This window comes from Protopterus annectens, chromosome 11.part0, assembly GCF_019279795.1.
Source record: "Protopterus annectens isolate FY-2018-M chromosome 11.part0, PAN1.0, whole genome shotgun sequence".
Lineage (NCBI taxonomy): Eukaryota > Metazoa > Chordata > Ceratodontiformes > Protopteridae > Protopterus > Protopterus annectens.
In genome coordinates, this window is record NC_056745.1 from 1,490,641,036 (window position 1) to 1,490,659,267 (window position 18,232).

Sequence of the window (18,232 nt, forward strand, 5' to 3'; positions counted from 1 at the left end):
ACCAAGAAGGAGCAGTTGCCCAATTGGAAGCAATCTCTCCTTAGACTGAACAAGCAAATAAGGGCACTAGTGAAATCCTCTAAAGCCAACTTCAAGTCCAACCTGGCCACATCTGCTAAAGACAATCATAAGGCCTTCTTCACATATGTCCACAATCTCAAAGGAAGCACCCACATCTGCTCATGACCGGTGGTCAAGGACACTGCATACACAAATGCTGTAGATATAGCCAATCTACTGGTTGACAGATTCAGTGAAAAAACGTTTCCCCTCTCTCCCCCATCAGTAAATCAGAACATCCCCAGTACCTGCCCCCCACCACTTATCTCTAGGGAACAGGTCATCACTGCCCTCACAAAGGCAAAAAATACAGCCTCCATGGGACCCAATAACATCCCAGGCTGCATCCTACATGAACTCAGGCATGAACTTGCAGCACCATTAGGCACCCTATTCAACCAATGCCTGAGTACTGCCTTTGTCCCAGCCAAGTGGAGGACAGCCACTGTCATCCTTTTACACAAATGTGGAGCACCCACCAATCCAAGAAATTATAGACCCATCAGCCTAACTAGCCTGATCTGCAAGACCATGGAACAGATATCATGGACCCATTTAACAGGGACACTGGCAACCTCCAAACACTCAACCCCACACAGTTTGGCTTTCTCAAGGGGAGGTCATGTCTGTTAAATTTGGTTGACTTATTTTAGACAGTCACCAAAACCATGGACAAGGGGATGATGGTGCACACTGCCTACCTTGACCTGGCCAAAGCCTTCAACACTATTCCACACTCGGGCATAGTAGATAAACTCTCTCAACTAGGTATCAATCCATAAATTATCAGATGGCTAGCAAACTGTCTCACTGATAGAACCTACCTAATCAAAATGGGGGAAGCCACCTCAAGCAGTAGACCCGTAACAAGCAGCATACCCCAGGGATTGGTCTTGGGGCCTCTGCTATTCGGGATATACTTCACTGAGGTGCAGTCTAAAACCAGTGGGCTATGGCTAACCACGTTTGATGACTGCAAGCTAGGTGCAGTCATCAATTCTCCAGGTGATGTGGACATCCTCCAAAAGGATCTCACCCAAACAAATGACTGGTGCCAGAAACATGGCCTCAAGCTGAATGCCAAAAAATGCATCATCATCCCCTTTGGGGAGAGTGATGTCCCCACATATTATCACATTAATAACAATGTCCTAAGTACACAATCACTAGTGAGGGATTTGGGCACCCAGATTGATAGCAACCTGACTTTTGACCACCATGTTGCTTCCATTGTATGGAAAGCTTTCTATATGGCCCACCTCATAAGTAAGGGTATCTCATCCAGGGACAAAGAGGTCATAAGATCCCTGTATTCTTCCCTTATAAGGCCAATTATTGAGTACAACGCCCCCTTCAGCATGTACCTCACAGAGCACATGCAGCAGCTGGAGAGACCACAGAGGTTCCTCACCAGGAGAATCCATGGCCTCAAACATTTACCATACACAGATATGCTAAAAGCCCTGTCCCTCTACTCAGTTTCATACAGACTCCTGAGAGGTGACCTCTCCTTTACTCAGTTTCATACAGACTCCTGAGTGGTGACCTCTGTCTGGCATACAAAGCAATCTCAGACACCGCCTTGATGGGACTGCTGCATATCCGCAAGTCAAGCTCTGCTCGGGCAACCCATATGCACAACCTCAACTTGGTCTGTGACATCGATAGGACTTGTTGGCAGTACAGATTTGTGTCCCAGAGACTCCCCATCTGTGGAATAGACTCCCCTCTCCACGTGAAGCAGAGTACCTCATTATTCATTTTTAAGTGCAACCTGGATAACTGGATGGGAAACGGAAAATACACCCCTGTGATTACACCTGTGTCCCTGCTGCACAGGGGCTCTGGGTGCTAACTTGTCTAAACATGGGCTAAACTCATGTCTAGGCTTATAAGGTCCTCAGGGCCAATAGCCTAGTAACCCCCTATGATCCTATGATTCTATGTCTGTCTGTCTGTCCTCTCAGTGTTCCTTCACTGCATTACATGATTCAGCCCAGGCGCTACCTGCAATTAGCTTGTGCAAAACACACTGAGCTACATTATCCATGTTGAGACAAGACATGCTAGATGCAACTACTTCCTTCATGAATGAGCAACCAGTTGTCTGCAGTGAATCTGGCCTTTTTAAACAGTTCACCCTTTAACCAAAATAATTTTTTATATTTATAGGAGGCATGAGTGCCATACAGTTAGTTACCATGATGAAATACCAGATTCAGTTGTTGTTGGTGCGTCTTTCGGCTTTTCCTGGTTAGGGGTCGCCACAGCAGAACTCCGGTCCGCTAATGATTGTTAGTAGATTTTTACATGCCGAGTTGCCGGCCCTGATGCACAACCTTCAACGAAGGTACGCCCATTCACGCAAGTGTCCACACAGAAGACGCTCTAACTGAGAATCGAACAGGACGTCTTACTGTGAGGAGACAACACTACCGCAGCACCACCACCGCAGTATTCACATATATTATCCAGTTGATTTCAGGATACCATATAAATGTGCCTTCTTTGTAAAGTCTGCATGACCTCCATAAGTCCATGTGTGGTTTTGCCTTGGCCAAAGGTGTTGTCAGGCATACTCTTTGTATTCTACTCAGCACATTTTTCTAGGCATCATTTAGAAACATTGTAAATTTTTCTGGTCATATTCTGTCTACAACTGTCTAAATCAATTAGGTTCATAGGTTCATAGGTGTGTACTATGCTAATGGCCCTGGAGCCTATATAAGCCTAGCCAAGAAGATTCCTCTGGCATCATGCCACCCAAAGTTAGTTTCCAGTGCCCCTGTCAAGCAAGGTCACTGAAGTATCCCCAGGGTGAACTTTCTATTGCCCATCCACTCATCAAGATTTAATAGGCATATTTAATAGGTACATTGGATGCTTACAGAGAGGTGACTGCTGATTTAAACACAACATCCTTAGTAGTTTTATGCATACATTTATCATGTTTGGGTGGCAACATTTTCAGAGATGTGACCATTTTTTTAATGCTACATGGATTAGGAGGCATCAGTAAGAGTTTGTGAGTAAGAACAAAAAAAGGGAGAGTGCAGAATGGAATTTTTTGGACACACCTCTGGCCTAGTATTCCACTTTCTGTGTAAATTGGTGATTCTCCACATTACTCAAACATCTACATTCTATTGAGTGTGTCTTTATGTTAGGAGAGACTGGCATCTTTTTTGGGATGAGTTTCTCTACATTGTGCCCACAGACTACTATGTTAGGCTTCGGCTTCCCCATGACACTGAACTGGATAAAGCAAGTAACTGGAAAATGAATGAATGAAATGAAAGACAATGGTATCATTACCACCGCATTTCTGGAAACACTGGGTAGCATAAAGGTCCTACCAAACACCCTAATATAGAGTGATTTCAACTACCCAAACTTAACTGGGAGAACTACTCAAGTACTAACTCACTTGCCCAACATTTCCTAGAATTTATAAACTCAAATGCCCGGGAACAACTGGTCAACACTTCCACCAGAGCTGACAACATATTGGACCTGGTCATCACCAACATAGGCGACCGATGTTCCACACGGGAGGTCAACCCCTCACTGGTTAGATCTGACCCTAAACAAATCACTTTGGATATCCACATTCCACCCCCACCTCCGGACAAGGAAACCACCATGAAAAACTTTTCAAAAGCAAACTTCACGTTACTTAAGATGAAAGTTTCAAAGCTTCCATGCTAAAGGATAATGCTGTCCAAGCTGCAAAATCCTTTACTAATGCATTCTACGGGCACCTACAAGAATGCATGGATTGTGCTATCCCAAACAAAATCAACACTCACTCCTCCAAGAAAAGGAAACCAGTCTAGTGGACCCCTGCCATAAACAAGCTATACAATAGAAGGAGGAAACTAGTACAGAAATGAGTAAAATCCCAAGAAGGGAAGACATCCCTGATCAGTATCAGCAAGAAACTACAATTCCTCATAAAATTGTCCAAGGCGAGCTTTGAAAGAAAACTTGCCATGGACTCCAAAGTTAACCACAAGGCACTCTTTAACTATGTCAAGAATCTAAGTGGCAATGCTCAGATCTGCTCGGAGTTAGTGCAGAATGGCACAAAATACACTGAACCAAATGATATTGCCAACATCCTGGCAGACAGGTGCAGTGCAAACTTTACCCCCCTCTCACTGCCATAAGGGCCCATAACTATACCAGAAGAATGTATAGCCCCTGAAATCACAGACACTCAGGTTAAAGTAGCCCTCTCCAAAGCCAAAAACACAGCATCAATGGGACCGGACAGTGTCTCAGTCTGCGTCCTACATGAGTTCAAAGACGAACTAACCCCTCACCTAAACACACTGTTCAAACTCAGCCTCTCCACAGGTTACATACCCATAGAGTGGTGCACAGTTATTCCACTCCACAAAGGTGGAGCCACAACAGACCCCGGGAACTATCGCCCTATAAGCCTGACTAGCTTGGTCTGCAAGGCTATGGAGTGCATCATCATGGAACTCATTAACAGAGACATTGGGAACCCCCAAACACTGAACCCTACCCAGTTCAGCTTTGTTAATGGCAGATCATGCCTCCTAAACTTGGTAGACTTCTTTGAGACAGTTACCAATGCTATAGATGAGGGAAAGGTGGTACACACAGCCTACCTAGACCTTGCAAAGACCTTTGACACCATTCCCCATTCTGGTATTATAGACAAGCTCACCAGCCTGAACATCACCCCCTATGTCACAAGATGGGTTGCCAACTGGCTCATGGACAGAACCCACATGGTGAGAGCTGTGGGAGCTAGGTCTGACTCTAAACTGGTTACAAGTGGCATTTCCCAGGGCTCAGTCCTAGGACCCCTCCTGTTCAGCATATACTTCTCAGAGGTACAGACAAGCACAGGAGGACCATGGCTGACCAAGTTCGCAAACGACTGCAAACTAGGGGCTATAATTGACTCACCAGCTGACACAGACATCCTCCAAAAGGGTCTCACTGAGACGGATACCTGGTGTCAAAATCATGGCCTCAAGCTAAATGCCAAAAAGTGCATAGTTATTCCATTTGGAAATAAAAAAGTACCCACAAACTACCACATAGGTGGTAGTCCCCTAAATATGGAAAACGTAATAAGGGATCTGCAGACCCAAGTAGATAGTAATCTCTCCTTTGATAATCACATTGCCAAAGTGGTTAGAAAATCCTTCTATGTGGCCCACCTAATCATAAAAGGGTTTGCATCCAGATCAAAAGAGGTCATTGTGGCCCTCTACGAAACACTCATCAGACCAATCAGAGAGTACAATGCCTCATTTGGGATGTACCTTACAAGACACATGCAACAGCTGGAAAGACCACAGAAGCACCTCACCAAGAGGATCACTGGCCTCAAACAGATGCCCTATGCAGCTTGACTAAAGAAACTTCAACTGTACTCAGTTGCATACTGCCTGCTCAGAGGTGATCTCTGCCTGACATACAAGGCCATGTCCAACCCAGAATTGATGGACATGCTCCACCTAAAGGAAACCTTATCCACTCGAGCCACACGCTGTAGGGCTCTAAACCTCACCAAACAATAAATGGGACGTGCTGGAGGGATAGATTCCTGTCCCAGAGACTTCCCATGCTTTGGAACAAGATTCCAATCTACATTAGGCAGAGCTCCTCACTAACACTCTTCAAAAGAAACCTTGACGAGTGGATGGGAAGCAGAAAGTTTACCCCGAGGATCACTTCAGTGGCTCTGCTGGACAGAGGCACAGGGAACTAATCTAAGGGGGCGGCAAAAGCCAACACATTCTGGCTAGGCTTATAAATGCCTTTGAGCAGATAGCCTAGTACCTACCTATGAACCTATGAACCTATGAAAGGAAAAAAAAAACAATCTGTAAAGAAATGTAATAGAGCAGGAAAAAGTCTACTTTCATAGATTTAATCTAAAATAGGTGTGCCAGTTTAATACAAGACATTGTAATTTAAGTTACAGAATAAAAATGAGTCAAACAGCAGTTATTTAACCCCACAGAGTGTGGAGTCCTTCACTTACTGGTCCCACAGAAGTTTATGTCTGGCCATTTCCTCATCATAAATGATCGCTGTTCCCCTGCCGATGGCGTTTTTCTTTGCCTTGTTGAGAGTGAGAGAAAGAGACATTTATCAAGACACCTAGTTAATATATAAATCTTGTAGTCTGAAGACTGATAGAAATCGAAATTGGACTAAGCTATGTATATATTGCGTTGCATAATTATGTGATAATGTCACTTACCATTACAATCATAGCCTTTACTTTTGCCCCAACAGGGCTACCGTTTCTCTTCATTTCCTCCTTTTAAATCTATTAATTTCTTTAGTTAAGCTTTTCTCTTCTTGTATTAAGATTCCTGCTTCAGAATATTCCAGTCTGCTCAATGCTTACCTCTCATTATCCAAATCTACCCCCCCCCGCCTAACTCTCAGTGAAAGACCACATGGCTTTCAGCAGCCTAGTTATTATTTGTATAATTAGTAATTTAATAAGCATGCATTTTGTGTATTCATACAGTAAATACATGGGGCCAAATTCCAAAAGAGGTACTCTCAGTGTAAGTGACTTACTTGGTGTAAGGCTTACCTATAAACAGTTTGACACCAAGATACAGATTCCAAGAGATCTGCTCTCAGTATAACAGGTGACTTTTACTGAGAGCAAGTATTTCAGAATCAGGCCCCAAGTCTTTTGGAATTGGGCTCATGGTTTCCTTTGTAAAAGGGCTTTTGCTATAGATAAATAAAATGTATGAGTATAGATAACAAAATATATGTTACCTGCTTTACTGTATTCCTTCTTTCAAGGCATACCTCTCAACTGTCCACATTTTTGCAGAATGCCCATATTTTTGCCACATAGTTTTGGTCTGTTCCTCATAAAATTTGTGGTTTTCTGGCAAATCACTGAGGATTGGAGCCATGAAATAATGACATACGTTTGAGTTTCAGACTTCATATCTTTCAGAAAATGTACACTAACTCAAATCTTGTTATTCTAGCAACTTTCTAAATTTATAAGATCATTATTTAAAATCCATCCCTATTTGTGGGCCTTTGTTCCCCTGTCACTTTAGGCTTTTCCCAGATTTCTTGAGCTAAGAGATTGAGAGGACATAAGACATACTAAATAGGTCCAGTCAAACCTGAACACCAGAACTGTAGAACTAAACATTTTATTTACTTCCTTCCTTCCTTCCTTAGATAATTATTTATTTATATTACCATTTGTGACAGCTTTAAAACATTAGCCCTATAAATGTTACTACTCGATTCGTTCACATGCTGGCTATATAAGAACTACTAAGCAGAGGTAAATCTTTTCAAAGATGGCCTGGTAACCCAGTTATGAGAAAGAGACATTTTCAGAGTCACAGAGTATGAAATGAGAGACAGAAGGAAATAATTAAATCCAATATTACAGGATAAAGCAAATTAGCAGTGCATAAGCGTTAACTCTGTGCTTTTCTAAGTAGATTCAGTGGCCTGGTTAAGGTTCTTACCTCATAAACATAAGGTACAGGGACTGATTCACACCGTCAGAAGGGAAATTGGCTACGCTTAAGCTTAGTACTTACCTATGAACCTATGAACCTGCTAGATCTCAAGACATTTTATTACTGAAATTGGACAAACACACAGCTTTAGTATATTATTGTTTTTTTTGTTTTTCACAAGACTTCTAGATTTATACTAGTAGATTATAAATCTGACATGTTTATTCACATATTTGAAAAGATGATTAAGTATCATAAAAGCGTTTCTGTTTTTATTTAATATGGGTACTTTTGCTGGTAGCATTATACATTTTTGTCATTTTTTAAAGCATATGAGAGCTATGCTACAATGAATTATGGTGTTTGATGTTAAGCCAAAGGATTCATCAGGAAAACAAAGCTATAAAGAACCTTCTGACTGAGCACCGTGGGACAGTGTTTTCCTATTATTATTTCCATATGTTTTCAAAACGTTTGTGAATGCAGTAACACAAGTATATCTGTGCATGATGCCGAGAACCTTTGAGCAGTTGTGCCTTGTGCTGTCTCACATGCTCATGACCTTGTTTAATCATGTACAAGAAAAAGAAAACAAAACCAAATATCCTCCAACTTATTGTCAGAATGTAATAAGGCACAGAAGAAAGCAAGTTGAAGGAATCAGTATAAAATAAATGTTTTTGTTACATCTTCTCAAGGCAAATGAACAGATGCAGACTAGAGACTGGCACAGCCCTTCATGCTAATCGAGCACCGGGGATCATAGCGTGCTCTTTCTGGACTGTTCTCAAATGGGATGCCTACAATGCTTTGAGCCACTCACACCTGATATCTCTGGCTAAACTCCTCCAGTGGTCATCCATTGGACAGCAGGGTGCTACATGGCTCAGTTTTTGACACCTTTGCTGTTCACACAGTATGTGCTTCTACTAGTGGAGGTGCCCACATGGGAGAAGTATTTGTAATTGATCTTACATTGATTATATTCAGCTTCACCTCTTTACTTGCGTGTACATGTGTCAGACTTTACCTTTCTTGAAAACTGCCTGAATTCCACCTTTAGCAGGACGGGAGAAAGCCAACTAAAATTCAGTCTGGCAAAGACTAAGGTCTGGTTATATATTGATTGATTGATTGATTGATTGATTGATGGATTGATTGATTGATTGATTGATTGATTGATTGATTGATTGATTGATTGATTGATTGATTGATTGATTGATTGAATTTGTTAACTCGGGTAGACCAATGATCATTTCTGTCCAATTCCACTCTCAGCCCATGATCAATAATATGACCATATTCTACCAGATCCTACATCTCCCTCCTCCTTGTATTATTTACAGGGGGAATGGACTAGAATTTGTATCTTGTTCGTGAGATGAGAAATTTTGATGACAAACTCACTTAAGCACCGGGTGCTTATCTGTCATGAAGACTTCCTATTTTCATTGAGAGAGCTGTTTGTCGTTACATCGTGATGTTGTTTGGTTGTAAATGAACAGTGGCAATCAGTTCTCTCAGCTTCAGATTTTTATGGAAAGAAACTGCAATAACAATTATCCCTGCTGTCTGGAATATCCATGCAACAGCTTTCCAGCATAATTCTTACAAAACCTCCACTGTGCCCTGTGGAAGGCAAACCTATGGCACGATATATCCAGTTTTATTGGTTAGGCCTGATGGGTCCGCCATTAACATGAGATACCCAGAATTAAAGTGGATTATTGCAAGGCCTTTAGACATCACCACACTGTCTGAAGCAGAAAAAAGGGACAGATTGTATAACCAATGTCCCAAAAGTACTAAAACCAGAGAAGAAAAAGATTACTTTGGAAGAGGAATTTAAAGTACATGATTATAGCCACTTCTGCAAGAAAAAAATAAATCCTGCACTATGAACTAGACATCTAGAAAATATAACTGTTTAAAAGAATCACTATTTGTACTACTATGTGTATTCATTAAAGTGATAAATACTGCAAAGTGTAATAAAAAATTAGGGTTGGGACTGATATGATGGTTAAGGTTCTTACCTCATAAACATAAGGTACAGAGATTGATTCACACCTTTGGAAAGGAAATTGGCTAGGCTTAAGCCTAGTAGTTACCTACGAACCCTATGATAAGATCATTGGCTAGATCTCAAAACTTATTTGATTATTGAAACTTGTAACAGTGATGTGTAGACTCATTTTAGTTTGCTTGGATTACTGCAGTATTCTTTACCTCAGGCTGGTGGGTGGGGTCTTCACTTGATTCTGCATCAAGGTTTTTGGCTGGAGCAGTTCAGTCACATCACATGATGCTTTTTCTGTGGGGTCTGCATTGGTGACCCTTCTCTGCCGTATCTAGTGCTTACTATTCAGTCCTTACGTAATCTGCTACTCATTTATGTAAAATAGCTACACTGGTGATCTATTCTCCAACAGGATCTCTCAGATCATTAGCTGAGACAGTGCTAGCTGTTCTAAAGATGACCTGCCTCAAAACATCTATCCAAATGTCTTCTGCTTATCTCGCTCTGACTCTCTGCAATATTCTGAAGCCTTCTTCAGTAGGTCCCTGAAATTCTTTGTTTGAGCAGGGTCTTTGAGAAGCAGCCCAGGGACTCTGTTTAATTTAATCATTTATTCTAATTACACTATTTATTTCAGTTTCCTAATTTTTTATTGCTTTATCATAGCTTTACTTTGTTAGATTTGTTATTTCAATCATACTGTTTATTTTTTTTCACTGTGCAAAATGCTTAAAAATACATTATTAAGAAAATGTCAACATACTATTAAATAAACAAGCATGATGAAGCAATGATGTTTAATAGATTCAGAAAAATCATTCACTACATAAAAAGCCAGATTCCATACATCTATGGAGAGAGGCAGACTTTCTGAAGATTAGGAAATGGGCAGCCCCCTGAATGAAAGAGAAAGCAAGAACTAGGACACAAACTACCCACTATGGCAGACGAATCTCAAATTACAGAAATATTATCTAATGGAAAGTGGAATACAAAAGAAAAACATTACCGTGTAGTTTTACAAGGATGAAGCAATGTCAAAGAAGGTTTTCCAGAATCACAATCTTGTGCTGAAAGCCTTTTAAGGTTTCTTTATTAACTAGTGTCTTGGCCAAAAATGGCCTTTGAAAGTAAAACACAAAATACTTTGAGTGTATTTCTATCCATAACAGTTAGACATTTAAACAATTAATTCAAAACAACCAGTCAGATGCCATTTCAATTACAGATTGGCTCATAACAGGGACCCCACAAGATATCTGCTTGACACACAGTACAACTACTCCCCTCATGTGATTAGGACTCATGCAAACTTGTTTCCTCCTTGCTCCTTGACCTGTCAAAAGCTTTTGACACAGTTTCACCCTAAACCTTTGCATAAACTGTCTGAACTTGGACTATCCCCTTCTTTATTATTGTGGTTTAATAGTTATTTAACTGACAGGCTCCAGTCCTGTAAACTGATGTGTCACTCTCTCTCTCCCTACCTGCAAAAATATGTTCTTATACAAAACTTTATAGATGATTACCTTAGATTTGAATTGCATGTTCAAAGTAACATAAATAAGACATAACAAACATTAGGAGTGCTCTACAGGCATAAAAAAACTTTCTTATTAACATCACCAAAACCACTCCTGCCACTGTCTACCTTCTCCCATCTCTCTTATACAGTGCACCCGTCCTAACCAACCTTCCGGCTACAGTCAAAAATAAGCTGGAGGCATTTATGCTGTAATAAGTTTGCAAAATTTGCCACATCCATCCAAACAATACCACAGACACCACTGTATTGTCATTAAGGATTTGCATTGGTTTGAGCTGCTCTACACTTAGTTTACATGCAGCTTATCTCCACACACAACATTATTCACAAAGCTGATCACTCCCATTTTTACTTCTAGTCTCCATTCCTATCACCCTGACAGACTACTTCAATCTAATCAGCAGTATCTTCTCAGCAGATATAAACCCCACAAATCTTCTGTCCAAAGTCTCTACACATACTCTGTCACCACAAAATGGAATTCTATCCCTCTGCAAATTAGATCTAAGCTCTCGAACTTCAAACTACTACTAAAAGGCCACCAAATAAAACCCAGCTCTGTGCCTGCACTGACCCAGGCTGATCTAGTCCTCCCTCCTCCCACCACCAGCATACTTTGACAATGTTCAGAGAGAGAGAATTAGTAAAGTCTATTTCTTAGGTTCATAGGTTCATAGGTGTCTACTAGGCTAATGGCCCTGGAACCATTACAAGCCTAACCCATAGAAGTGCCCTGGCATCGTGCCACCCGACGTTAGTTCCCAGTGCCTCTATCAAGTAGATCCACTGGAGTGATCCCCAGGGTGAACTTTCTATTACCCATCCACTCATCAAGATTTCTCTTGAAGAGGGTAGTGAGATGCTCTGCTTGACATGTATGGAAAGTCTATTCCAGAGCATGGGCAGTCTCTGGGTTATGAAACTGTCCCGCCAGCATGTTATGTTGATTGTGGTAATGAGGTTGAGGTCTCTGGAGCCTGTGGTGCGGAGCGATTGGAATTTCTTTAGATGTAGCATTTTCTAACAGAGCTGGGTCAGACATGGCTTTGTAAGTCAAGCAGAGATTGCCTCTAAGTAGGCGATATGAGACAGAGAATAGCTGGAGTCTTTTGAGTCTGTCCATGTAGGACATGTGTTTAAAGCCTAGGATCCTCTTCACGAGGTACTTCTGTGGCCTCTCCAGCTGTTGCAGGTGTCTAGTGAGGTACATGCCAAATGGGGCATTGTACTAGATAATTGGCCTAATGAGGGAAGAGTAGAGGGAGACAATGACCTCTTTCTTCCTGGATCCAAAACCCTTGGTAATGAGATGTGCCACATAGAAGGGCATTCTGACCACAGTGGCAATGTTGTGGTCGAAGGAGAGGTTGCTGTTAACCTGCATCCTCAGATCTCTTATAATGCCTTCAGTATTCAGTGGGCTCCCATCAATTAGGTAATTAGTGGAAACTGTGTTTTTACCAAAGGGGATGACAACACATTTTTGGTGTTAAGCTTAAGGACATGGTTTAGACAGCAGTCATTGATCTCAGTGAGACCTTTCTGTAGGCTGTCTGCATCACTTGGGAAGTTAATAATGGCTCTCAGCTTGCAGTCATCTATGAACCTGGTCAGCCAGAGTCCCTTTTTGTTGGCCTGGACTTATGAGAAGTAGATGCCGAACAGGAGAGGACCCAGGACCGATCCCTGTGGGACTCCACTCGTGATGGTCGGCGGTCTGACTTGGAGTCTGCTGCTTTCACACTGTGTGTTCTATCAGTGAGCAATTTGCAACCCACCTGGTAATATAAGGATTGATGCCTAGTTTGGTGATTTTATCAATAATTCCCGAGTGAGGAATGGTATTAAAGGCATTGGTCAGATCAAGATAGGCTGCATGCACTGCCTTACCTCCATCGACAACCCTGGTGGCTGACTCAAAGAAGTCAACCAGGTTGAGCAGGCATGATCTCCCTTTCACAAAGCCAAATTGTGTGGAGTCTAGAGTTTGGAAATTTCCTATATCTTTGTTAATCAGGTCCATGATGCCTTACATATCAGACTCGTCAGGCTTATGGGGTGATAATTCCCAAGGTCTGTAGTCACTCCCCCTTTATGGAGAGGGTTGACTGTAGCAGTGAGTCATTCAGTAGGAACAAAGCCTGAGGTGAGGCTGTGAGTAAAAAGACCATGCAGATGTGGTGCCAGTTCACTTTGTAGTTCATGTAAAACACATCCAGAGATATTATCGGGTCCCATGGAAGCTGTATTCTTGGCCTCGGACAATGTAGCTTTAACCTGTGCTGCAGTAATGCTGGCTGCCTGGCATTCTTTCGGTATTGTGATTGGTCCTTTGGGTGGGGAGACACGGGTAAAGTTGGCACTGAATTTGTCGGCCAGTATGTTGGCAATATTTGTTGGCTCAGTATAGGAGGTACCACTGTGCAGTAACTTGAAGCAAATCAGGGTATTACCATGGAGGTTCTTGATATAGCTATAGAAAGCTTTGTGACTGTTTTTAATGTCTGCCACAATTCCGCCTTCATAGCTGGCTTTAGAGGATTTGATGAGGGATCTCAACTTTTTGTTGAGGCTAATAAGGGAGTTTTTCCAGTCTTGGGACTTCACCTTTTTCTGCAACAGTTTCTTCCTTCTGTTGTATGTTTATTAACGGCAGAGAACTATCAGATTGGCTTCCTTTTTTGGAGGAGAGCATCTTGGTTCTGTTGGGTATGACTAATTCCATGCATTTATGTATATGTTCATAGAGTGCATTGGTGTATGATTTGGCAGTCATGCAGCTATTTTCCATTGGCATGGGTGCGGTGAAGTTAGCAACCTCTGTTTTTAGGAATCCAAAGTCAGATTTGGAGAAGTTTTTCAAGGTGGTTACCTTTGTGGGGGGTGTGGGTGAGATGCAGATTTCCATGGTGATTAGTTTATGGTCAGATCTGACCAGGGAGAGATTGACTATTGGTGTAGAGCAATGGTCACCCAAGTTAGTAATAACCAGGTCAAGGATGTTGCTTCCTCAATTGGGAGTCAGAATGAGCTGGTCCAGGGCATGGAAAATGATGAATTCCTGGAAGTGTTGGGCCAGTGTATTGGTGCTTGAGTTGCTTTCCCAGTTAATGGAGGGGTAGTTGAAGGCTCCAGGAAAGACAGCATTGGGTTGGACCTGGACAGATTCTAGGGTGCTTAGGAACATGGAGTGAGAGTCTAGGGGCATGGTTGGGGACCTATTGCAGGCTATGACCTGGATTGCCATCTTACCCAATGTTAGCTGTACCTGAAGTATCTCAGATGCGTTATGCTGAGCTACTTGTCTGGAGGTGTGCATATCCTTTATGAATATGGAGACACCACCACCTTTGGAGCTTTGGTCCATGTTTCGTGTCCGAAAGGTGTGGAATGAGTTATAGCCTGGTAGCGCAGGGGTGCTTTCTATTGCTTTAAACCAGGTCTCCATTGCAGCACAAATGTTGATGTTCTCCATTTTGAGGAGTGCTTCGAGTGATCTGCATCTTGAGATTTAGACTTCTAGCATTGAGCAGCATGACCTTCAGATTGCATTTATTTATATCTGTTATGGTGGTAATTTGGTCTTTGGAACAGCACCTAAAAAGGCACTATATGGATGGCAAGAGCATTAGCCAGAACCCAGAAACCCAGGGGTGACAGATGCAGCCCATCTCTGGCAAAGCATTGAGGTCTGTCAATCATGTCATCCCAAGCAGACAGATACTGGATTCCCTTAGAATGACACCAGAAACTTAGCCAATTGTTGAAGTCAATCATTTTTTTGTTTGTACTATGGTATAATTCTAGGTAACGGTAGGATACTGCTCAGGGCTAGTGTCATATCTGCCTGGGTCACATATTCCGAGAGCTTCATAATGTCTCTTTTCATATAGTCCAGAGAGGGGCATCTCAGGTCATTCATACCCACACGGACAATGACTGAGTCATACTTGTACTTGTTGTGGAGTGACTTGAGTGCATGTGTTATGTGTCAGATTTTGGTACCTCATAGACAGCTGATTTTGGTACCTCATAGACAGCTGACTGTTACCTTCTCCTTATTCAATCTAGTGAGTGGGACATCTGTGTGCCTCACAATTGAGTCATCTATGATTAGTGTATTGGGCAAGGTGTTTAGCCTTAGGGGGTTAGGTTGAGGGGCACACTGTGGAGGTGAGCTATGTGTCCTGTGGTTTGTGCTGTATTGTGGTGGTCAAGTGCATTTCTGTCTTGGAGGTCTCTGCTGTTTGGGTAAATTTCTATAGAAAGCTTCCATGAACGTAGTTGTGTGGTTTGTGTTTTTATGTGAGAGCTATAATAGTGGGTATTCTGGAGGGCTATGTGTTGCATGCGGTGTGGTGCAGGTGTTGACCTTCTCCTCTTGACCAGCTAGTCCGGTCATGGCTGGAGAGTGGGTGGCTTCCAATTTGGATATATAAGTGCATCCCTCACAATTCTGAGTGTTGGGAGGTAAGAGGAGAGGGTTGTCAGTGTACATAAGGCAGTTGCTACATTGCCTCAGAATGCCCAAGTGCACCAGGTTAATAGGAGAAAGCACAGGGAACCGCCCTTTAATCATGCCAGGAGGGGTGGTCATAACTACTAAGTACTGGAGCTATTTTCATGAAGAATGACTAGTGCTGATGGTACTTAAGTGTGCTACAATAATTGCTATAAAAACCTGTTGAAGTGCAAAGTGATTAGGCTATTTGAAGTGCAAGAGAGAAATAACTAGCAAGATCTAAGGAAAAAACTGAAGAGCAGACTTTCTGGTACCAGTAATAGTTTACCTCAGCTCGGCGCCACTGCATGGAGCTTAAACAAGCGCAAACCCATACAAATGTGGCCTTTTAAATCACAAAGTTGAAAGGGATGGAAAAACTGCCCAAACAGCCAATAAACTACAATTTCTGGGCCAGAAACCACTCCTCTTATGGTAGATAGGCTACCTAGTGCTTACCACTCCCACTGATAAGTTAGAAGGCTTCCCTCCAATACAGAAAGGCTTGGGGGGGCTCCAAAGCTTACAAACAGTCCTGGATACAGCAAATCTGTATCTGGACTAGACTAGTTACAGGAAAGGCAGGAAACAAGCACAAATACAGGCTTTTAAACCAGAAAGTTGAAAGGGATGGCAAAACTGCCCAAACGGCTAATAAATTACAATTTCTGAGCCAGAAACCACTCTTCTTGTGGTAGATAGGCTACCTAGTGCTTACCACTCCCACTGATAAGCTAGAAGACTTCACTCCAACACAGAAAGGCTTGGGGGGCTCAGAAGCTTGCAAACAGTTTTGGATACAGCAAATCTGTATCTTCTGTATCTGGACTAGGCTAGTTACAGAAAAGGCAGGAAACAAGCTTAGAACTTTTTTTTTACAGAAAAGCAGCTAAACAGCAGTAAAAACAATTCAAATGCAGTGCAAGCTAGCACACTTGAATGTGTAGCAATATTAAAGCAAATACAGTTTAAATAAATGCAAGTAAATTAAAAAAAATGACTAAAAACTAGTACAGGAAGCAGTAAAGTAGGAAAAAATCAAGATGGAGGCACTTAGATTATCAGAAAACAATGCCAGCAAATATATAAATAATTCAGTCAAGCAAAAATTAAGACAGTGCAGAACTGTGAACTGTTAAAAAGTGCCAGAAATATAATTATCAGTTCTATATTTCCAGATTGTTTGAGAAGCACACTCAGTCAGAACACAAGAAGATTCTAGCAATGGCAGATTCTAGCAAAGTGTTTTTTTAGTAAAGGGGAAAGGGAGAAAGGAGGAACAGAAGATAATTCAAGGTTAAGAAACTAAGTGGGTTGGCCTTCTCAAATGTTCTGTCTCTGTTAGGTAGAATGAGCTAATGACACTAGACTGGGAGGAGTGTCCCAAATCAAATTTACAGTATGGGCAGGCAACTGCAAAGTCACCAAGTATAAGAACAAGACACCAATAGGGAGAGAGGGTGGGAAACTATGCTACAGCTACTAGCTACACTATTTTAGGCAGAAAAACACTACAGAAATGTATACCAGAAGGTACAACCTGAAACAACTTTTAAAAAAGCTCAAAAGAACCAATGAGTGCTGACTCCAAGCCCTAGACCAACCAACCTTTACCAGCCAGCAGCCAATCAACAACAGAACTCTCACTAAAGTGAAGAAAGGTTTCTGCTAAGCCAAGATGGCCTGGAACATGTGCTCAGAACAAACACTGCAAACAAACAACCAGGACACAGATACAGCAAACCTAAACTGAGCTGTGCTACAGCTACTAGCTACACTATTATAGGCAGAAAAACATTACAGAAATGTTTATCACAGCAGAAGAACAGCAGTGAGACACTAAATGAAAGTTTTAAACAGATAAAGGAGACTCTACAGAATGCTTTTAACTGCAAGCAAATCAGTTATATGATACACTCCCTGGCAGGAAATTGGAATATATTGTTGCCCAGGCTATAGTACCTAGTCAGAGTGTACTTAAGTGTGTTTAATGTCATCTCTATGAACTGCAACTTGCAAATTCATTATCTATTGTCAACATTCTTTTTTAGCTTGTTATAGTGTCTAAATGTTTGCACTACATATGTATGTATAGGTCTACACTGTATGAGCTGAAACTGAATTTTTACTTATTTAATATGTCGTGCTTCTGTATTAGGTTTTGTAATAACTCTATTTAACTGTAACCTTATTATGCCAATGTGGAGCTTTTCCACTAATAACTCCACGAGATAGGCTGGGTGCTCAAGGAACTGCACAGTTACAAAAAGATATGTCCAACAGCTTTATTCGAATTCACTATACAAACATAAGCACGGACTGTGCTTTGTGAATACACGAAAAATGAAACACACAAGGTCCACAAGGTTGAGCGCTTTCATCTGCGAAGCAGATTTCATCAGAACCCAGAAGCTCATGATCACAGTTCTTAAAAGTCCAATTAGGCACCAAAATGATGAATGAGCTGATTGAATTCACATGAATTCACTCGAGTATTACGTCCTTGCAGGGCTTTGTGCCTCAAAACATACATATATACTATGCACAAAATGTGTAACCATTGTAATATAGTGATGGACAATTATTAAAAACGAAAT

General features: G+C 41.6%; 1 protein-coding gene across 1 annotated transcript in view; it reads right to left on the reverse strand.

Annotated features, from left to right (window-relative positions):
• Positions 1–18,232, reverse strand: part of LOC122815930 (polyamine deacetylase HDAC10-like) — a 752,749-nt gene that overhangs the window by 630,157 nt on the left and 104,360 nt on the right. The window contains exon 2 of the mRNA XM_044088797.1: positions 6,092–6,171. Coding sequence (XP_043944732.1) covers positions 6,092–6,171 — 80 coding nt within the window. The remainder of the gene's footprint in view (positions 1–6,091; positions 6,172–18,232) is intronic.